Source organism: Podarcis bocagei, assembly GCF_964188305.1.
Source record: "Podarcis bocagei genome assembly, chromosome: 5".
NCBI classification, from domain to species: domain Eukaryota; kingdom Metazoa; phylum Chordata; class Lepidosauria; order Squamata; family Lacertidae; genus Podarcis; species Podarcis bocagei.
This window is the reverse complement of record NC_138129.1, coordinates 13,859,859-13,883,047: the sequence shown is the minus strand read 5'-3', so window position 1 is coordinate 13,883,047 and position 23,189 is coordinate 13,859,859. Positions and strand designations below refer to the sequence as shown.

Genomic DNA, 23,189 nt, shown 5'->3' with positions numbered 1-23,189 from the left:
GAAACGCTTAGATAAAACGCGGATGATGACATCGCAGTTGCTGATAAACCGCAGTTGAATATTAGGAATGTTTCGATTCAGGATATATGTATGCACTTAGGCTGCAAGAGGCCTTGGGTTCAAATTCCAAACAAGCCATGGTGTTTCGCCCTTGAATGCAGGATTATTCCCCCACCCTCCCCCCAAGAAAAATGGTCAGAGGGGTGGTTGATCTGGATCAATAGGCATGGGGGGCACAGGAAGATTCTGCAGTCTGTCTGCTGCCATGCTAAGGTCTCAGTCCATTCCAGTGCCTCAAATGCTGCCCATTTGTGTAGTGGGAAACCTTACATTTGGGGGCAGAACTCTGTTGGGCTGTACATACATATAAAGCACGTGTCTTCCTCCAAAGAATCCTGGGAACCGTAGCTTGTTAAGGGCGCAGGGAACTGTAGCTCTGTGAAGGAGAAACTACAAATACTAGGCTTCTTTAAGGGAAAGCTGTGTGAATGGTGTTCAGTCCCATGGGTTCCTTTGGAAAGGTGCTGAGAGAGAATTTCTGTATGCGTTTCCAGTATGATTGAGGATGGAATCGCATGTTCATGTGCCATGTTTCTGCTACAGTTTATATACATGTGTGTTAGGGCGATTTCTGGCCCTGCCATAGGTTTAGGCACCTATAGGTAAAGGTAAAGGTATCCCTGCCCATATGGGCCAGTCGTGTCCGACTCTAGGGTTGCGCGCCCATCTCGCTCAAGAGGCCGGGAGCCAGCGCTATCCGAAGACACTTCCGGGTCACGTGGCCAGCGTGACTAAGCCGCTTCTGGCGAACCAGAGCAGCACACGGAAACGCCGTTTACCTTCCCGCTATAAAGCGGTACCTATTTATCTACTTGCACTTAGGGGTGCTTTCGAACTGCTAGGTGGACAAGAGCTAGGACCGAACGACGGGAGCTCAACCTGCCGCGGGGATTCGAACCGCCGACCTTACGATCAGCAAGTCCTAGGCACTGAGGTTTTACCCACAGCGCCACCCGCGTCCCTTAGGCACCAATATGTGCTGTTAATAGTGAGCAACTTTGAGAAGCTTGCCATTACTGACAATGCTAATAATGATGATTCAGATAGATCTGCACTTCTGTGCATGGTAGGACTAAACGTAGCCCTCAGCTGGAGGTGTGGCATGAACATATGAGCCCCAACACTGGAACATGTCATAAATCAAATATCTAATATTAACTAGGCCACACCTGAGCACTGAGTATCAGTACAAATGATATCTAGGGAAACCAAAACCTCACTCCCCTATTTTGCCTTGTATTGTTGTAGCTGTATTGCTGGATAGCTCAGTCGGCTAGTTCATGGCGCTGATAATACCAAGGTTTGATCCCCCGTAAGGGGCAGCTGTATATTCCTACATTGCAGCGGGTTGGACTAGATCAGGGGTTTCCCAAACTTGGGTCTTTGGCTGCTTTTGGACTACAACTCCCATCATCCCTAGCCAGTGGGACCAGTGGTCAGGGATGATGGGAAGTGTAGTCCAAAAACAGCTGGAGACCCAGGTTTGGGTTGGACTCGATGATCATTATGGTCCCTTCCAACTCTCTTGATTCTGAATTGGCCACTTGGTCATTTATTTAGCAGTGTTTACACTGACTGGCTTGGGCTCTCCAGGGTTTTGGGCAGTCATTGTCCTAGCTGGGACCATCTGCATGAAAAAGATGGGCTCTGCACTGAGTTTTGGAGCATGTTCACTTTGTTCCTACATGATGAAGGTCCTTGGTTTCAAGTTTCCTGTATTTTGGAATGGGCCTGGGCCTTAGGAAACCTGAGGGCAGCTATATGGCAGTGCATTCCAGGCATGCATAACCTGTGCCTCATGGAGGCTGGAAGAGATCCCAGAGACCCAGAGTAGAAACTCATCTCAGCTGTACATTTGCTTCCGTGCGGGAGGCTTTCTCAAGGGGCCATCTTTCAGATATCGGAGCTCCTTTGAAGGGTCTGGCTGGCATTAAAGGAGCATGGAGTAGTGGAAAATCTATTCCTTATTGGAGACTAAGCCAACAAGCACGTTCGTTTGTCTTGTTTATTAAGTAAGCAGTAAGCAGGTTGTGGAGATTTTAACCAAATCTAATGGAGTTTCCCTGTTCAAAAGCACGTCAAAGTGAAAGTAGATAAATAGGTACCGCTCCAGCGGGAAGGTAAACGGTGTTTCCGTGCGCTGCTCTGGTTCACCAGAAGTGGCTTAGTCATGCTGGCCACATGACCCAGAAGCTGTACGCCGGCTCCCTCAGCCAATAAAGCGAGATGAGCGCCGCAACCCCAGAGTCGGTCACGACTGGACCTAATGGTCAGGGGTCCCTTTACCCCTTTACCTTAAGTAGGTTGTGGAGATTTTAACCAAATCTAATGGAGTTTCCCTCTTGAGTTCAGTAGAAGTTCAGCAAACTCACCATGTATGGGTCCTTATGCAAACATCATCCCTGTAGAGAAGAAGCTTGGGGGAAGCCTGAGGTTTACAGAAGTACTAAAATCTTTATGGAAAAAACCGACAGTGGGAGGGGAAACACAGACCACTGAGAACTGAGCATCCTCTGTGAGCATAACATGCTGACCAATAGTTGGTTTTTAAAACAAAAACAAAAAGTGTGGGATGAAGCAGAACGGAATGGAATAGAAGAGGACCTGGCTGGCTGGTGCCCTGACCTGGAGCAATCCACAGTGGAACATATTTTGTTGCAGGTTTCACCAGTACACCCCAAGTATGCAAAAAATATAACAAGATGTCCATATGGTATTGTGATTGCAAAAGGTTTTCTGCTTTCAGTGTTGGCTGTTGGGTATTTTTAAAAGCACGATTGCCTATCCAAGCTCTTGAAAGAGGGTTGTCATGTTAGCAGGGAAGTTGTACTGTTGTAAGATCCAAACACACCTGCACACTGCACTGTGACTGTTGGCTGGATGATTGCTTACCGTGGGACTGCATGACCACAACACCAATCCTTGTACCATTCCTTGCAACGCTATGCTGCGTTTGGGAAAGTTCGGTGTCCTTGCAGCCTTTTTTGTTTTACTCCCCTTGTTATCAGAGCCTCAGAACATAGAAGGGCTGTCCAGGACCAAAGGAGTAAACCAGGGCTGGTGCTGTAAATAAGAACATGCGGGTTACATTCCTGTATCATGTAGTCCAGAGTTTTTTTCCCTTCAGCCTAATGCCTCTGGGAGCTAAAACTCATAAGCATGGCATGAAGGTCATAGTTATCATCCCCTGTTGTTGTCTCCAGCACTGGTACTCAAAAAGGAGTATATTGCTTCTGGGTGCAGTCCTTTCAATTAACAGCTCTCAACAAAATTGCACTTCTGTACTTTAAAAATAAAGATTGGTGCCTGACAGAGACCCTGGGGAAAATTAAGAAACTGGGGGACCACAGTTTGGTTTCCCTATGCCAACGAAGCTCACATGGTCTTGCAGACCTTTACAGAGATGTCTTTGGAAACTCCTAAATGCCAGGGTTCATCACGAAAAGGTGCATTTGCATGCCATGCAAAAGGGAGGAAAAGTCACCTCAGGGTGATTTTTACTATGCAAAATATAAATTTTGCATAGTAAAATTTGCATTTCTTCATTAGGAGCCTCTAGAAGTTTGTGCATGATTTCTGTGTGGTTTCTTTCTTAGGGAATAATTTCTTCTACCTGGTTAGGATGAAAGAGTTAACTGAGTAGCACAACTTCTAGGGCTTACAGAATATGGGGGAGACATTGCATTTTTCTCCCCACTGTGATGTGTAAATGGGGAAAGCAAGAGCAAAAACTTTACTGAACTACTTGATTATAAAGTTGCAATCCTAGGCACACTTACCTGAGAGTAAGTCCCATTACTCAACGGGACATGCTTCTGAGTTGACATGTATAGGATTGTGCTGTAAACGGCTTAGAAATGTACTTGCATATGTTACATCAGTTGCAACCCAGCATCTATTGAACATTCATCACGATTTATTTACACAAATTTAATAGGGAGGTTGTATAACATTGGCTGTTTCCGGAGCATTCTGTTTTGGGTTTTTTTTTGGGGGGGGGCGTTTATATGACATTTTGACAAGCAGTTGTTATCCCACACTTCTCAGGGCATTGCTTTCCTTACTGCAAAAGATCTGATTTGGGGGAGGGGATTGGGTTTGTTGTGCGAAAGTGCAGGTCACTTCTTATTGTGCCACCTGAATTTGCTAGTATACCACTGAATTGCACCAACAGCTTGGAAAGAAAAAGAACAAGGTGATTTGTGCAAAGGTCTTCTGTTTGGGTGGCCACTGCCGTTTTCACAAATTAATTTTCCTGATACATGCTGAGCTCTATTTTATTTTATATAGGGCAGCAAAGGTGCATCAAGGAAAAGCATGGAAGACAAATATTCTCTGAGAAACAGGCATCTAAAGCAGTGCTAAAAAACCCATTGCAGCGTACGCTCTGCTAACTGCCTCTGTTAGGGGCTGAACCTCTGCCAAATGGTGGCATATGTCACCCTAGTGTTAGTGGAGGCTTCGGACTGCATTAACACTGCCAGAATATGCTAAGCCAAGATTCTGTTTAAAGGTTAGGTCAGGTATTTTGCACTGGCTAAGGGGAGAGTGACACGAGAAATCTGGCTTAAGTCTGCAGGGAGAAGAATTTGCTCATGCAAAGTCCCATAATTAAGGCCTCTAATACGCAAGTCATACTATCAGTTCCTATACTGCCAGTGCCTCTGGAGAAGTACAAATCAGTAAATCATTCTCATTAAGCCTTCAGTGTAACATTACAGACCATGTGGATAGGGATGGTGAGCGATCATTTTCATTAGATGCGCAAAATAGCTTTTGTTGAAGTGTCACTGTGATATCCACACATTAGTCACCGTTTCCATCTTTTGTGGGTGCCAGAGCACCACACTCCCCCTTTCCCTTCTGCTAAAATGCTTCTCCTCCCCAGTTTCCAAATCAGCTTCATTTGTCCCACCTGGAAAGTTGAGACATCAAATCTGAATTCTGCATGAATTGGCCTCGCAGCTTTTACTTCCATCGTGCAAAGCAAAGGCAGTTTTGTCATCTTTTGCATAAAGTTCTCAGGGCAGTCAATATATTGGACTTGCATTGACTTCTCTACCCATGTTAAGATTCGTGTTTCATTGATGATTTTTCATGTTTAAAAGCACTTTTTAAAAAATGCTGTATTTACAATATTTGTTCAGCAACTGAATGTCTTTTAGCACACAATATGTTTGAGATTCGGTTTTGGGAATGATATATACAAAAATTATTGTTGGATCGGATCCAGACTAGATCATACTTAAAATAGACCCTTTCAGTGGATCTACTCTAACTATGACTAAATCTGGATCCAAGTAACTTGAGAATTGTTAATTCCTATAATACTGTACAAGAATAAAATTAATTGCAGGTTTAAACTTAAATGCACTAAGTCAACTATCTTTTTTAAAGAAAATCTTCTAGTATTCTTTCATGGCTATTACATAGCATGTGTTACGTTTAACCACTTTTGCAAAACATGCTTGTATTCGATTAAATGCATTTTTCAGAGTGGCATGTAATTCTTTGTGTTGCTTTCACTTAGCATGCATGCTCATTATTGCTTTCATACAGCGGAAATACAGAATGCCTTAACGCAGGACAGTCGTGGGTGAATTTTGAGGTATAAAATTTGAAAATCCACAACTAGGGGTCGTTGCTGCTGGTGGTTTTGTGCGCCAGCCCTGCCAAACCCTGCCCCCTCCCTTGACCCCTCACCAACCCCTGCGCTTCAACAATCCCCACCCTTTCCCCTTGTCCCTTTCCTTTCAGGTCAACCAACTACAACCCCGGCCCCACCTTAAAGCTCATTCAGTCATTGCCCAGGTGAGCCACGGAGGAACAGGCAGCTCACCAGTAAACACCTGAGGTACCTGAGGGTACCTGGGAAGCTGCCTGTGCCTCACCTGGGCTGCTCATCTGCCTGGGCTGCCCACCCGCTTGTTCTGTTGTCATCTTACAGCAGTGGATTGAAGTTATTGAGGGTTTTTTTTTTTTTTTTTTTAGGATTTTACCCCAAGAAATAAACTGCTGCAGGGGCCGGATTAAACTGACCGGCGGGCCACCATTTCCTGCAAACTGCAGCATGGCAAAGTTATTGCATGAAGTTCATCTTTTCAAGCAGCCACTTGGAGCACGGCTATATTTAAATCGAAGCAGCCCATCTGTAGAATGGGAAAAGAATAATGTAGCACATCAGTGTGCCGGGTGCCTATCTTGTCTATGCCACAGGCTGAAGTGGTCGAAGGCATCGTGTTAATCCTAAACTGACACGGGGGGGGGGGAGGGGAGGGTGTGTGTCCAAAATCCGCAAACGTTTTTGCACCCAATGAGAAAAGCTCTGGCTTTCTAGCCATGTTTGGGCACGCAAAAGTGTTTACAGGATGCTGTTGCTGAGGTAACCAGACCAATGCTAACCGTCTTCCTTTGTGGAACTGGCTAGCAGTGAAACCACCAGTGGAGCATGGGAAAAAGAAGTGTTGCTGTGGCAATACCTTCCCTTCCCCCACAAGGGAAATAGAGTGGGGTTTTTTGTTTGTTTTTTGCTTTGGGTTACATTGCCATACAGTGGTGCCCCGCAAGACGAATGCCTCGCAAGACGGAAAACTCGCTAGACGAAAGAGTTTTCCGTTTTGGAGGTGCATCGCAAAACGAATCTCCTATGGGCTTGCTTCGCAAGACGAAAATGTCTTGCGAGTTCCTGCGGTTCCCCCCCCCCTTTTTCTAAGACGCTAAGCCGCTTATCAGCTGATCCGAAAAGCCGCTAAAAGCTGCTAATAGCGCTAATCCGCTAATCCATCAATGGGCTTGCTTCGCAAGACGAAAAAACCGCTAGACGAAGAGAATCACAGAACGGATTCTTTTCGTCTTGCGAGGTACCACTGTACTAGATAACTAGTCAGATTTGGCTACCCACTGTGGGAACAAATTGCTGGGCTATATAGGCTTTTGGTCTATTCCAGCAGAGCTCTTCTTGTGTTCTTGGACTTAGAATCAGAGAGTTGGAAGGGACCCTTAAGGATCATCTAGTCCAACCCCCTGCAATGCAGGGATATGCAACCTCACGGGGTTGTTGCGCAAATAAAATGAGAGAACCATGTATGCCACCATGAGGTGTGTTTTTTTAAAAAAACTTCTTGAATTAAAGCTTTTTAAATCGGCCTGGTAAACTGGGTGCACCATTTTAGTCAATTACAGGGGTCAGCAAACTTTTTCAGCAGGGGGCCGGTCCACTGTCCCTCAGACCTTGTGGGGGGGCCGGACTATATTTTGGAGAAAAAAATGAACGAATTCCTATGCCCCACAAATAACCCGGAGATGCATTTGAAATAAAAGGACACATTCTACTCATGTAAAAACGCGCTGATTCCCGGACTGTCCGCGGGCCAGATTTAGAAGGCGATTGGGCCGGCCTGGGCCTTAGTTTGCCTACGCATGGTCAAGTACATATTTAAATCAAGTTAACTGAAGGGCAGAGCAAAAAACAAAACAAAATACCCTTACGCTGGGCTGAGGAGGTTTTGGGTTCAGTGGAAGCATCCCTCTGCTTGGCTCTCCCAGCTGAGCTGGCCTCCCACCAGCTTCTGCTGATGCCGTGACCTAAGTGCCACTACACTTACACTTAGTGCTCACCTGCCCCTTCCCCCTGCTGGACATGTGGCCAAGTGAAAGGCTCTCTGGTGCTTTTTTTGACAAGGAAAAGCCCTAAAGTAGTGGGGCCCAAAGTGGAGCCAGCTCGAGAGGTCCGGAGGGTGACAACACGAGAACAGGGTCTTCTCTGCAGTGGCTCCCCGTCTGTGGAATGCTCTCCCCAGGGAAGTTCGCCTGGGGCCTTCATTATACACCTTTAGGCACCAGGCAAAAACGTTCCTTTTTAACCAGGCCTTTGGCTGATCTGTTTGACATCCTGTACCCTTTTAAAATGTGGCTCTTTTGATGGGTGTGCATGTGTTATTGAGTTGTTGTTTATATTCTGATTATATATATTGTGATCTTTTCTGTGGAACCGCCCTGAGACCTCCAGGTATAGGGCGGTATATAAAGTCAATGAAGAAGAAGAAGAAGAAGAAGAAGAAGAAGAAGAAGAAGAAGAAGAAGAAGAAGAAACTGGTCTCACAGCCACCAGCAATGGGCATTGAGCACAATTCAGATCAGTCTGCTGCCCTGGAGCTGATGCAAGGATGAGGCCTGATCATCATGTCCCTTATTTGTTTGTTTGTACGTACAGTGGTACCTCGGGTTACATACGCTTCAGGTTACATATGCTTCAGGTTACAGACTTCACTAACCCAAAAATAGTGCTTCAGGTTAAGAACTTTGCTTCAGGATGAGAACAGAAATTGTGCTCCGGCAGCGCAGTGGCAGCAGGAGGCCCCATTAGCTAAAGTGGTGCTTCAGGTTAAGAACAGTTTCAGGTTAAGAACGGACCTCCGGAATGAATTAAGTACTTAACCCGAGGTACCACTGTACATACATACATACATACATACATACATACATACATACCCTGCCCTTTTCCCTGACAGGGCTCAAGTCAGCTCACAGAACAGCTAAAATCACACGCAGAGGGGGAAAGAAACCTTTAAAAACAATTAAACATTGAGTGTCCAGGTTGCAGATGTGGCAATGGCTCTGCCACTCCACAAAGCTCCTTGTGTAAGGGGGAAGCTGGGGATGCGGGGTTAGAACTGCAGATTTAATTCATACAATGAATTTCCCTGAAAGCGTTTTGGCCCCTTGCATGTTCATATTCTTGCACAGTCGCCGATGCAAACTGCTTTTTTTCTTTTCCTACACAATCTGGCAAGGGACTTTAAAGGTAAAGGTACCCCTGACCGTTAGGTCCAGTTGCAGATGACTCGGGGGTTGCGTGCTCATCTCGCTCTATAGACTGAGGGAGTCGGGGTTTGTCTGCAGACAGCTTCCGGGTCATGACTAAGCATGACTAAGCCGCTTCTGGCGAACCAAAGCAGCGCACGGAAACACCGTTTACCTTCCCGACGGAGTGGTACCTATTTATCTACTTGCACTTGATGTGCTTTCGAGCTGCTAGGTGGCCAGGAGCTAGGACTGAACAACGGGAGCTCACCCCGTCGCAGGGATTCGAACTGCCAACCTTCCGATTGGCAAGCCCTAGGCTCTGTGGTTTTGACCACAGCGCCACCCGCGTCCCTTAACCTGCCTTTACAGTACACTATATCTTTAAAGCACATTCGAATCACATTCTTTCCCTCAAAGAATTCTGGGCTCTGTAGTTTACCCCCTCACAGAGTTATCATTCCCAGCAACCCTTAACAAACTACAGCACCCAGGATTCTTTGAGGGTCGAAATGTTCTCTGAATGTGCTTAAAAGCTGCGGTGTACTGTATAGGGAGCCTAAGTTTGTATAGTTAGTTACCTTCCCTTTCTTATTATTTATTATTTATTCCTTTTCTTATGTTACAGTGACATCTGGTGGTGCTTGTAAAATTTCCTCACAATGCTAATACAGTGGTACCTCGGGTTACATACACTTCAGGTTACATATGCTTCAGGTTACAGACTCTGCTGACCCAGAAATAGTACCTCGGGTTAAGAACTTTGCTTGAGGATGAGAACAGAATTCGTGCTCCGGCGGTGCGGCAGCAGCAGGAGGCCCCATTAGCTAAAGTGGTGCTTCAGGTTAGGAACAGTTTCAGGTTAAGAACGGACCTCCGGAATGAATTAACCTGAGGTACCACTGAACGGTACTTCCTATTTCTTTTTTAAAAGCATGTTAGTACAAGCGGAACAGTGCTTGAAATGGCATATTTAGAAAGTCATTATACTGATTTGAATAAGGTAACACCAGGGTTCTCACTACTGGAGAATTTCCATTTTTCTTTTTCAGTCTGTAGGGACAATTTTTATCTCAACACTTATAATTCTACATCCCTTTATATGTGCAAGCTGTATCTCAGTACACCACACATGCTTACCCCCTAATGAGTTCCTGTTTCTGACCTGCACTCGTATTTTTAAAAATAATGTTATAATTTGGGAAGCATTTCATAGAATCATAGAACTGTAGTGTTGGAGGGACACATGGGGCCATATATTCCAACCCCCTACAATGCAAGAAACTCCACTAGATCATCCATGGCAAATGGCCATCCAACCTCTGCTTAAAAACATCTGAGGAAGGAGATTTCACCACTTCTCACACCCCCTGTTGAACAGCTCTTACTGTCAGAAAGGTCTTCTTGAGTTTTAGTCTGAATCTCCTTTATTGGAACTTGAAGCCATTAGTTTGAGTCCTACTCTCTGGAGCAGGGGAAAACAAGCGTACTCCATCCTCCGTGTGACAGCCCCTGAGATATTTGAAGATGGCTTTGATGAAGCAAAAATTAGTCGGTCAAGATATCAGTTTCAGAAGTAACGAAGACCAGTTACAAAGGCATTCACTGGGCAGAATGGCTAAAAAAAGGAAAGGGGTTTTTATGGAGGAGACTGTTAGTCTATCCTGTTAAGAACATGAAGGCAATTTTGGGGTTGGTGACTGCTGGGGATCCAGGAAATTCCCCATGAGCAATTATGTGCTATCCAATGGTGGAAACTAAGTGGGAAGTATATTCTGAGGCCCAGCATGCAATGAAGTATGCTGCCATCACTAATTTAGATGCTGAGAAATGTAGCTTGGTGAGTGACAGACAGCTGTTAATTCCACCCCTTGCTGGATTAAGGGCTGGCTCTACTCTTAGGCAAATGAGCCAAGTGGGTCAAGAAACAGATGCGTCCTTATTGGCACTGAAGGACAGAGCTATGTTTGCCATGGGGCCTAAAGTGTGTTAAAGTGGAGCAGAGTAGACCAGTGTTCTACTCAGACCATGTTCACACCTTACATTTAAAGTGCTGGAATACCACTTTAAACATTCAGGGCTCCCCCCCTGCAAAGACTCTTGGGAGATGTAGTGGGGTTTTTTTAAGGATGCTGTGAGTTGTAAGGAGGCCCCTATTCCCATCATAGAGCTACCACTGCCAGAGTTCCCTGTGAATAAATGTTTTTTTTTTAAAAAAATATTTTTTCCTCAGGTTTTCAACATTATTTCCATCCATTTCACATATTTCCATTTAATACAATACTGAGACATTCCCACCCTACAGACCCCCCCCCGCCCCTCCCTGGCTTCCAAAATTAACTTTCATTCCATGCACCTAATTATATTTTCCTAACTCTTTACTTCCTCAATTATTATATCTTAATATTTTCTCTGCATCACAAATGTTATAATAGTCCTGCTAATGTTTCTATATAATAACAATGGGTTTTAAGGTATTCTATAAATTTTATCCAGTCTTTATTAAAAAAAAATATCATCCTGATTTTGGTATAGTCCATCAATTTAAAAACCCGGTCTTCCTTTGTTGGTGTTTTCTGCTGTTTCCACTTCTGGGCCACTAGCATTCTTGCAGCTGTTGTCACATACATAAAAAGTATTTTGATGTCTCTTGGTATTTTACCTCCTGTTGCACCTAATAAGAAAGCTTCTGGGTTTTTGATAAAAGTTATTCTAAACATTTTTTTTTCAATTCATTACATATCATTTCCCAGAAGCACTTTACCACTTTGCATGACCACCACATATGTAAAAAAATTCCCTCTTTTCCCTTGCATTTCCAATATACGGTACATTTAATACACTTTTATACATTTTTCAACTTCAGAGGGGTCAAGTACCATCGATACATCATTTTCATATGATTTTCCTTTAGCGTGCAACATGCCCCCTGTGAAGAAATCTTTGATAGTTAAACTTCTCTGAGAATTGACCTCACCCCTCCATCCCTGTGCCATTGTTTGCAAAGGTCACTTACCCCACTTTCAGCTAGGAGAGTGTTTAGTTGTTGCAGAGCTTGAACAAAACCTTTCTCCTGACGTCTGCTACACATGAACACTGGTCCCATCCCCTCCTGGCAAACAGAAGAGGAAGAAATGGAAGCACTGAGAGATTTTATTTTCTTGGGCTCCATGATCACTGCAGATGGTGACAGCAGTCACAAAATTAAAAGACGCCTGCTTCTTGGGAGAAAAGTGATGACAAACCTAGACAGCATCTTAAAAAGCAGAGACATCACCTTGCCAACAAAGGTCCGTATAGTTAAAGCTATGGTTTTCCCAGTAGTGGTGTATGGAAGTGAGAGCTGGACCATAAAGAAGGCTGATCGCCGAAGAATTGATGCTTTAGAATTATGGTGCTGGAGGAGACTCTTGAGAGTCCCATGGACTGCAAGAAGATCAAACGTACCCATTCTTAAGGAAATCAGCCCTGAGTGCTCACTGGAAGGACAGATCCTGAAGCTGAAGCTCCAATACTTTGGCCACCTCATGGGAAGAGAAGACTCCCTGGAAAAGACCCTGTTGTTGGGAAAGATGGAGGGCACAAGGAGAAGGGGACGACAGAGGATGAGATGGTTGGATAGTGTTCTCGAAGCTAACAGCATGAGTTTGACTAAACTGCGGGAGGCAATGGAAGATGGAAGTGCCTGGCGTGCTCTGGTCCATGGGGTCACGAAGAGTTGGACATGACTGAACGACTAAACAACAACCATCTAGGGGTCCTTTACCCTTTTTTACACACAAATAATGCTGCTGCATTGGGAAAGAAAGATCACTTTTAGCACACACAAAGGTACTGGGAAAAGAATTGCTCTGATGATGCAGCGCCCCCCCCCCCCCAATTCAGGGAAGTACAGATTCAGAACAAGGGGTAACGTCACCCAAATGTATTTGGAACTGTAATTGAATCTGTAATTAGAAGGTGTGGGGATCAGGTTCTCGGATGTGAGAACACAAAACGCCTCTGTCTTTACTTCTCAAGAAGCAAATGCATGCAGTCTCAATGCTGAACTATGTATGATGTTTGAATAACCTATAGTTTGTTTAGTGTACATAATGTTCAAGCCTTCCCATAAGACAGCTTGTATGCGGCAGAAGCTGAACCAGTTAAACAAGACACACAAGACAAAGGATTTGCTTACTGCACACCACAAACAATAACACTCCTTAAATAATTATGTGATTTCACCTTGCAAAGGCACAACATTTAGCCCTTCTTGGAAGCGGTTATACATGGTTGGGGAATGTGCGGCCCTTCAGATATTGTTAGACTACAACACCCATCATCAGTGTCCAACAACATCTGGGTTTGGGCTAGCTGACAATTTAATAGGTCCCATATTCAGATTGTTGGGACCTTGGAAAATTGCTTCAAGTCCATCATCATCAACAGTGCAGTGCAGTAATTCTCCAGGAAGGCACTCAGAACAGGGAGAGAACTTTATGAAAGGCGATGCTTCTCAGTCTGCCTGGGCGCAAATATATATAAGAGAAAGTAAAGTGAAACTAAGCTGGTGTAACTGCTTTTCCTCTACCTCAAATTTATATTGAGAGCTTTCTGGATTTTTTTTTTTTTTTTAAGTTAAGAGCATCAGATTCAGTACAAGCCAGGATACTTCTTTAGTAAATTATGCAGAAGGGAGAACTGTAAGATGTACAGATTCTCTTTTTGCTATCCCAGTAGGATAAGGAAATTGCACCCAATGACTTTACTGCAACTATTAATGACACAAGTAAGGTAAAGGTAAATGGACCCCTGACCATTAGATCCAGCCGTGGCCGACTCTGGGGTTGCGACGCTCATCTCACTTTATTGGCCGAGGGAGCCGGCGTACAGCTTCCGGTTCATGTGGCCAGCATGACTAAGCCGCTTCTGGCGAACCAGAGCAGTGCACGGAAACGGTGTATACCTTCCCACCGGAGCAGTACCTATTTATCTACTTGCACTTTGACGTGCTTTCAAACTGCTAGGTGAGCAGAAGCAGGGAACGAGCAATGGGATCTCACCCCGTCGTGGGGATTCGAACCGCTGACCTTCTGATCGGCATGTCCTAGGCTCTGTGGTTTAACCCACAGCGCCATCCGCGTCCCAATGACACAAATACTTTGCCCTATATTTAATCTAGTGATTTAAAAGACATGTTTGGATCCAGTTTCAGTGAAAGAGTTGCATCTCTCAGCAGGAATTATACATTGATGTTCCTTAGTGCACTGAAAATCTAGAGGTCTGTTTCAAGGCACGTTTTCCTACTCTCTTGATAAGGAATTTGTTTGAGGCCCGCACAGCATTCTGATCTTGGGTAATCTACGGGTCACTGTGTTTCTCCCAGTCTGTGGACTCTCCCTGCCAGATGACCATTTATAACAGGATGGCAGATTAGGGAGTCAAGAGAGCCCTTGGGCTTTTAAGTGGGTCGTCATTCAGCTCCCTCCAACCTCTGATTAACATCTTGAACATGTGAACAAATCGAAGGTTAACTCAGGGACTGTTTTCATTCCTGAAGCAGTTGACAGTCTATATAAACAGAAACAAATCCCACAACCAAGCAATTGTAACTCTGGGATAGAAGCATCTGAAATGGCAAACATTGATATAGTGGAGGTGCTTTTCCCCTTTCCTGACACAGGTCAAGGAAACTTTAAAAACAAAAACAAAGCAAAAACATCTCGCCGTTCTCCATTCAACACAACACTTCCAACAGCCTGTTAATCATCAGCTGCAAAAAGAAACTGGCTCGCTGGAGAAAGCTGTGACTCGCTAGCCCACACACTGATACATGGCAAAATTTTGTTGCATGTGACACTTGTCCCCCCCCCCCCTTTAAGTTTAGCACATCCCTTCATCTATCTTTCACTTTTTGCTATGTTGCACAAGTCCATCTCCTGGCTTCTTTGTTCCTTGAGCTGTGTTATGTCTGTATCATTATGTTCCAGTACAACTGAGGAGCAGCAAAACACTGGACAGAACAGTTAAAGCAATTCTCAATCAAAACAGGTTATTGTTAAGTTGTGGGTGAACATATCAGACGACACAGCAATTCTTTAAACAGCTCTTGTTTATTCACAGGCCCAGAAGAGAACTGGGCTGAAGGGTTCAGCCAACCTGCTTATATAGAGCTCAACTACAAAGCAACAGTAACAACTTTCTGTAACTATCCAATCACTGAAGGTCACTTTCAATTCCTTATTTGCATATGTGGACCTGAGTGAAAGCTATCTACAGTATCCCCCTGCTGGTCCAGGGTGAGAACTTCAGTACATAACAGTTATCTCTTTGTGTTTTCACAAAGAGGCAGAAGGAATAGCATCTTTGTAGCATCTCTAGGCTTTCTGCATCAAAATATTGCAGCTGCTGCTTGTGTTCGTGATATATGAAGCTTGCGAACGGCTGGGCTCCAGCCAGTTTTCATAAGGCAATATACTTGCAATATGTAATCATTATAACGAGGTTTGTTTATATATATATAAAAAAACTCTTCTCTTTTTTCACATAAGTGGATGGAATTTGCAGGCAAATTAGTCCCTCCAGAGTGGATTTAAGCAGATTCATCTAGGGGTTTTCATTCAGGAAACCTCAATTTTATTTGTTTGTAAAAGAATAAAAGAAAATGTCTCTAACTTTTTTATTTTCAGCAGGAACTGGCAGGAAAAGCAAGCTGTTGGAACGCCGGGCCCCTCAGTGAGAAATCTGCCAAAGGTCAGGTCCGTGGGCTATAGTGCTAGGCAATTTTATCTTCATCATATAAAAACACCTGGTAAAGTCACAGCTCCCCCACCTCTTTCTTTTCCCTGGAACTCCATGCCATGGAGAGAAAAATAGAGTTTTAAAAATTGTTTAAAAAGGAACAGTTGAGCATAGGAAGCTACATTATAGTGAGTCTGACCACTGATTCACCTATCTCAGTATTGTCTACACAGACTGGCAGCAGCTCTCCGGGGTTTCAAGCAAAATATACATACATCTAGAGGCTTACTTTGGTCAGAATCAAGTACACACTTCCAGGTAAAGGGACCTCTGACCATTAGGTCCAGTCATGACCGACTCTGGGGTTGCGGCGCTCATCTCACTTTATTGGCCGAGGGAGCCGGCGTACAGCTTCCGGGTCATGTGGCCAGCATGACTAAGCCGCTTCTGGTGAACCAGAGCAGCGCACGGAAATGCTGTTTACCTTCCCGCTGGAGCGGTACCTATTTATCTACTTGCACTTTGACATGCTTTCGAACTGCTAGGTTGGCAGGAGCTGGGACCGAGCAATGGGAGCTCACCCTGTCTGGGGATTCGAACCACCAACCTTCTGATCGGCAAGCCCTAGGCTCTGTGGTTTAACCCACAGCGCCACCCGCACCCCACACACTTCCAGAGTTAACACTAAATACATTACTTCTGGTAAATGAGCCACCATAGCTGTTTAGAGGGCCGTAAAAATTTGTGTCCCAGGCTTTTTAGACTCATCTACCCATCTGAAACCAAAGGGGCACATTGGTGGCCAGATGTGAAATATACTGGCATTGTTTTCGGCTCTCCTTCCCCACTAAATAGTAGAGCCAACCTTGTTCTTGGTTCACAATTCCACTTTGCACATGTCAGGGCTCACAATCCACTCCATATAGAAAACTCAGGGCCTAGAATCATTCTCCCTGGTATTACGCCAAATGTCTGTGAAATAGCTGCCCTATCTCTTCTCAAAGACAGATGCATTGCTCATGTTTGTACATTATCTCACTAATGCCAGGGCAGCAGTTTACTGAATCTGGCAGCAACATGCTGTCCTGTCCTGCCAGGGTGTCCTTAAGACTCCCTCTCAAGCTCATTGCTCACCTTCCCATAAGACAACCACAGCTGTACAAGCACAACTTACCAGGCGGTTGATTTTGAAAAGGAAGGAAGGAGGAAACATTAGCTAGCTCCGATTTCTAGATAATTTGCTGTAGCAAGTCAGGACAAGCACTTGAAGTTTCTTTGGGGGGGAAAAACGCTAGGGGGTGAAAGGCATATTTGGAGAGAGGCTAAACAAATGTGGTTTGCTGCCAGAAAGCCCTTCCCTGAGGCCTGGGGCACAACTTGAGGTGTTTTGGCTCACTTGCAATACATGCGAGTAAAAAGGTCTTGACTTTCAGGGTGTGTATCACTGCTCTGTCCAGCTGCTGAGCAGATTGTTCCTCAGGCACCGGGAGCAGATCCTGCAAGAGATTTATCTCAGGGTTCTTCCTAAAGGGATATACTGTCCAAATAAAACTTCCAGCCTGAGCCCTTCTAGGAAATCTGCACATGCCCAGGTACATTAATCCCTGGTATTTGTCAAAGCAACTGCAGAACAACTTTGAACAGTTCTGCTCACAGACTTGTCATCATGACGGCAAAAGACTTCGAGAATTCCACTCTTCCTAGGCACAAAAAGCCTGAACTACGCGCTGATTTATTTATTATTATGTTTTCCTCACCAACTTGAATCTCCTAAGGATTTCTACAGGACATCATGAAATCATTGATAATGTCAACAGCAGTTTACGAAACCACTTTTTCCTCAGATGTGTGGCAACGTAGGAGCAAAATGGGAAAGTTTGCCACAGGAGTGGATGATAGTGTGGCTATTATTTTAATTAATTAATTAATTAATTAATTAGGTTTACCATAGGTCTTCATTAAGGGCCTCTGAAGGGACTCATAGCAAAGGACTTCTATATAGGTAAAAAAAACATACAACTGTCAAACTTCAAACATAAATCAGGATGGTAGATAAGAGATATAATTTACGCTAAGTGCTATAAAACTACTAAAACAAAGCTCCATCTTCTCAAAGTTCTTCCTTTCAGATTAAGAGAAATGCAAATTTAGGAGGACAGCCATGCTGTGGTTCTTTTACATTGCTTCAGAAAATGTGCATTGGGTAGATTTGCCTTTGAATGGAAACTGAATCAAATTTCATCCTAATCAGGATGCACAGGATGAGTACAGTTCAAGAGAATAATAAACAAATCCACATGGGCACCTAAAGGCCTTTCTTCTCAGTGTCTGCCTACAACCCAGATGGGCAGCATGTTTCCTATTTGTGGCTTGGATCCTCCCTGTCCACTTTCAATCAAGGTCAAATCTTCTGTAGGGACCACAATTAATGCTTGTTCCAACCAGAAACATGTGACTTTCTAATCCTGATGGAGCTGAAGTCTCAACCAAGCAATTTTGAGTGGTTTGACAGTACCATAAAGATTAGGGAACGTAAGTATTAATAGCGGTGATCCCCAAGAACCAGGACGGTTTCAAAACAGTCCCATCTTTCCAAATTATGTTTGATCTTTTCAATTGCTCTGCTCCAGCTTAAGTTAAACAATGTTGATAGGTCTCATTTCTGCTTCATGCCTCTGCATCTAATGGAGTTGTCTGAGCAGTCAAAGCCCAGTTTGCTACAGACTCCAGAATGAGCTTCAGCTGAAAGATTTATTACTGAACATGCTGAATTTTCCTGACCCAGCTATTGGGCTGTAGCAATCCATTACCGTATTTTTCGCACTATAGGACGCACTTTTTCCCCTCCAAAAATGAAGGGGAAATGTGTGTGCGTCCTATGGTGCGAATGCAGGCTTTTGCTGAAGCCTGGAGAGCGAGAGGGGTCCGTGCGCACCGACCCCTCTCGCTCTCCAGGCTTCAGGAAGCTATCCCAAGTCTTGCAAGCCCGGCGGGATGTCCCGCGGGCTCGCAAGGCTTGCGGGCAGCAGCCTGCACCCAAAAGCTGGGGACAGCGGGGAGGTGCAGATCCGCCACCCCGCTATTCCCCGACCTGATCTGGAGGCTGGCGGGGGGAGAAGCAAGCCTGCTTCTCCCCCCCCCCAGCCCCACAAGCTCGGGGGATAGGGGGATGGCGAAGTGCCGCCATCCCGCTATTCCCCGACCTGATCTGGAGGCTGGGGGTGGGAGAAGCAAGCCTGCTTCTCCCCCCCCCCACCATCCCCACAACCTCCAGATCAGGTCGGGGAATAGCGGGATGGGAGCGCTCCGCCATCCCGCTATTCCACGACCTGATCTGGAGGCTGGGGGTGGGAGAAGCAAGCCTGCTTCTCCCCCCCACCATCCCCACAACCTCCAGATCAGGTCGGGGAATCGTGGGATGGCAGCGCTCCGCCATCCCGCGATTCCGCGACCTGATCTGGAGGCTGGGGGTGGGAGAAGCAAGCCTGCTTCTCCCCCCCACCATCCCCACAACCTCCAGATCAGGTCGGGGAATCGCGGGATGGCAGCGCTCCGCCATCCCGCTATTCCACGACCTGATCTGGAGACTGGGGGTGGGAGAAGCAAGCCTGCTTCTCCCCCCCCCCACCATCCCCACAACCTCCAGATCAGGTCGGGGAATCGCGGGATGGCAGCGCTCCGCCATCCCGCTATTCCACGACCTGATCTGGAGGCTGGGGGTGGGAGAAGCAAGCCTGCTTCTCCCCCCCCCCCCACCATCCCCACAACCTCCAGATCAGGTCGGGGAATCGCGGGATGGCAGCGCTCTGCCATCCCGCTATTCCACGACCTGATCTGGAGGCTGGGGGTGGGAGAAGCAAGCCTGCTTCTCCCCCCCACCATCCCCACAACCTCCAGATCAGGTCGGGGAATCGCGGGATGGCAGCGCTCTGCCATCCCGCTATTCCACGACCTGATCTGGAGGCTGGGGGTGGGAGAAGCAAGCCTGCTTCTCCCCCCCACCAGCCCCACAACCTCCAGATCAGGTCGGGGAATCGCGGGATGGCAGCGCTCCGCCATCCCGCGACCTGATCTGGAGGCTGGGGGTGGGAGAAGCAAGCCTGCTTCTCCCCCCCACCAGCCCCACAACCTCCAGGCTTCAGGAGAGCCCCACCGCCAGCCCCACAAGCTCGGGGGACAGCGGGAGAGGCGCAGCGCGCCCTTCCCGCTGTCCCCCAACTTGGTTAGAAGGCTGGCGGGGGGAGAAGCCTGCTCCTCCCCGTCGCCAGCCCCGCAAACTCGGGGGACAGCGGGAGAGGCGCAGCGCGCCATTCCCGCTGTCCCCCGACTTGGTTTGGAGGCTGGCGGAAGGCTTCCTCCTCCCCCAGCCCCGCAAGCTCCCAGAGCGATGCCAAAGCTGCGCGCAGCTTCGGCATGGCTCTGAGTCCCGTTCTGGGGGAGGGGGAAGCTCGGGCTTCCCCGCCCCAGCCCCGCGCCTGGCGGGGGGGGGATAATTTTTTCCCCCTTTATTTCCCCCCCCCCAAATCTAGGTGCGTCCTATGGACCGGTGCGTCCAATAGTCCGAAAAATACGGTACATGGTAAAGATTAAGTTAAGGAGAGTAAGGGCTGCTCTAATGACAGCCTTGCACCATCTGCAAACAAAGATAGGCTAGCTTGGCTTTGACCTACCCTAATTCCCCTAAAGTTTATTGTTTCTGAAATAAATGGTTAAGGCAAAAGAATGATTAAGGCAAAATAATGTATGGTGTAGGAGTTTGTATGGTGGTCTTGCACCTGGGAGACAAGGGTTCAAATCCCCACTTGGCAACACAGCTTGGACCACTCACTGTCTCTCGACCTAACCTACCTCACAGGGTGGTTAGGAGGGAAAGGGGAGGAGGAGGAAAGGGGGATATATAAATGTTATGTACTGAAGTTCTCACCCTGGGCCAGCAGGGGGATACTGTAGATAGTTATGCAAATGAAGGATCGAAAAGTGACGTTCAGTGATTGGATAGTTTGTATGCAAATGAAGGATTGAAAAGTGACGTTCAGTGATTGGATAATTTTAGAAAATGGCAACAGTTACATTGTTCTGGAGCTCTATATAAGCAGGCTGACTGAGCTCCTCAGTTTGTTCTATTCCAGCTTACAATAAAGAGCTGCTTTGGAAGAATCGCTGTGTCGTCTGAGATGTTCGCCCACAACCTAACAATAAAAGTAACAGTAAATAAATTAAAAGAACAGAGACGACAGTGGACAATCACGTCTTGCCCACTTGGTCAGTGAAATTGTTCAGCTTACTTATGACCCTTTCTGTAGGAGTTTAATGTCCTTAAATTAGTCCAGTTTCTAAACTGTGTGCCAGCACTGAATCCTTCTGAACATTGAACCAGACAGCACACAGGAGATTGTGATTGTCTTAGCCCCCTCCTCTTTTTATAGTTTAATGTAGCTGGACTGGGGGATGTGGGTGGCGCTGGGGGTTAAACCACAGAGCCTAGGGCTTGCCAATCAGAAGGTTGGTGGTTCGAATCCCCGCAACAGGGTGAGCTCCCGTTGCTCTGTCCCAGCTCCTGCCAACCTAGCAGTTCAAAAGCACGTCAAAGTGCAAGTAGATAAATAGGTACCACTCCAGCAGGAAGGTAAACGGCATTTCTGTGCGCTGCTCTGGTTCACCAGAAGCAGCTTCGTCATGCTGGCCACATGACCCGGAAGTTGTACACCGGCCAATAAAGCGAGATGAGCACCGCAACCCCAGAGTCAGTCACGACTGGACCTAAAGGTCAGGGGTCCATTTACCTTTACTTTAGCTAGACTGGAGAGGGGTCCAGCTTTGGGGGAAAGCTCCCCCTTCCGCCTGTGTCATTTCCTCAGTAAAGATACCTATCTGTTTTCCATCACGGGACAGATACCAGCTTGGGAGGTCAACTTAGATCTGAGAAACAGGGTTGTACTGGAGGGGAAAGGGTTAAACCTTCTCCCTGTGCCATGGCCCCAAACTGATTCAGCCTCCTTTTAAGCTCCACCTGCTTTTAACTTGGAGAGGGGAAAACATACAGGAAATTAGGAGCAAAGTGTGATTAGAAACACTGTGTGTGTTGGGGAGCTGAGCTACATTTTAAGCCTTTAATGTGTACCCCAATTTCTCTTCCTCTAAATGTCAAAGCAACTTTAAAGACCTCAGAGAAACCGCTGTGAAGGTAGGTGATCTTTGCCTACTCTTTGATTAATTCCTCTAAAAATAATTCATCTGTTCTAACCTTCCTTAGGTACTATAAGATTTAGTAAGTGGTGTTTAGAACGGTCACTGAAGCATCATTCAACCTTCCCTGCTTCTCTTGCTTGGAAGATGGATGAGCCAGTCTCTTCCTCTCTCTTAAGCTTCTAATTTTGTACTGCAAAGGAACACTTGGATCTTGAAATGCAGGTGGCCAGTGGAACTCATTTTTGGTACGCACATGGCTGGTGATGAGAACTGGGTACATTTCCAGGAGAAGTACAACACGCGTAGTTCAGGCTTAAAATCTATGGTTTTCCCAGTAGTGATGTATGGAAGTGAGAGCTGGACCATAAAGAAGGCTGATCGCCAAAGAATTGATGCTTTTGAATTATGGTGCTGGAGGAGACTCTTGAGAGTCCCATGGACCGCAAGAAGATCAGACCTGTCCATTCTTAAGGAAATCAGCCCTGAGTGCTCACTGGAAGGACAGATCCTGAAGCTGAGGCTCCAATACTTTGGCCACCTCTTGAGAAGAGAAGACTCCCTGGAAAAGACCCTGATGTTGGGAAAGATGGAGGGCACAAGGAGAAGGGGACGACAGAGGACGAGATGGTGGGACAGTGTTCTCGAAGCTACCAGCATGAGTTTGAGCAAACTGCGGGAGGCAGTGGAAGACAGGAGGGCCTGGCTTGCTCTGGTCCATGGGGTCACGAAGAGTCGGACACGACTAAATGACTAAACAACAACAACAAGTGTGAGAGTGGCTCAGTGGTGAAGGAAAAAAAGGCAATCTGAGCGTTCTCAGAGATTCTCTGGCTTGGTAAAGATTCCCCGCGCAGTCCTTTTGTTTACTAGATTTTAATCTCCTCGGGGTTTATCAAGTTACTGTGATAGTTAAGTATTGATAATTAGTTGACTATTGGTTATTAGCTGATTATTTGAGGAAGATGGCATTTTTATTACTGTCCTAGTCGTCTCTTGCTGTTTGTTTGTGTCAGTGAATTGAAAAAAGTGCCCGGAAGATAAATATTCAAGTCTCTCTCCCTCCCCCCCCTTTAAGTGGGTGTAGCTGGTGTTCAAATGAGCCTGGAGGAGGTGGGGCCAGCCAAGATCAACAATACCTGTGAAAGGCATATATTCTCTCCCTCCGCCGGTTTGTGGAATTTCTGGTCGAAGACCTTGAGAGTCCTTTGTCCACACACTTCTCTCCATAGGAAGTACTTCGGGGCTCGGGAGGCGCATCTTCCTGCGGCCAACAGGCGGGTGCAGAGAAGCCCAGAGGATCGCCCCCTTTGCGAGGAGCCGCAGCGTCGTCTCCCCAGCCACGAGCGCCGCGACGATGCCGCTGAGATGCGCCTTTTTCTCTGGCGCTGCGCTTTTCCTCCTGACGGTAGGGCTGG

The 23,189-nt window shown here is 46.3% G+C and overlaps 1 protein-coding gene and 1 long non-coding RNA gene across 2 annotated transcripts in view; both read left to right on the top strand.

Annotated features, from left to right (window-relative positions):
* Positions 1-23,189, top strand: part of CDH26 (cadherin 26) — a 58,452-nt gene that overhangs the window by 4,573 nt on the left and 30,690 nt on the right. Inside the window, exons 2-3 of the mRNA XM_081196097.1 lie at positions 15,534-15,597; positions 23,004-23,179. Of these exons, the coding sequence (XP_081052223.1) occupies positions 15,534-15,597; positions 23,004-23,179 (240 nt within the window). The remainder of the gene's footprint in view (positions 1-15,533; positions 15,598-23,003; positions 23,180-23,189) is intronic.
* On the top strand, positions 1,985-5,556 carry LOC308588446. The gene is made up of 2 exons (XR_014008772.1): positions 1,985-2,087; positions 2,364-5,556. It is a non-coding gene; the product is annotated as an uncharacterized lncRNA (long non-coding RNA).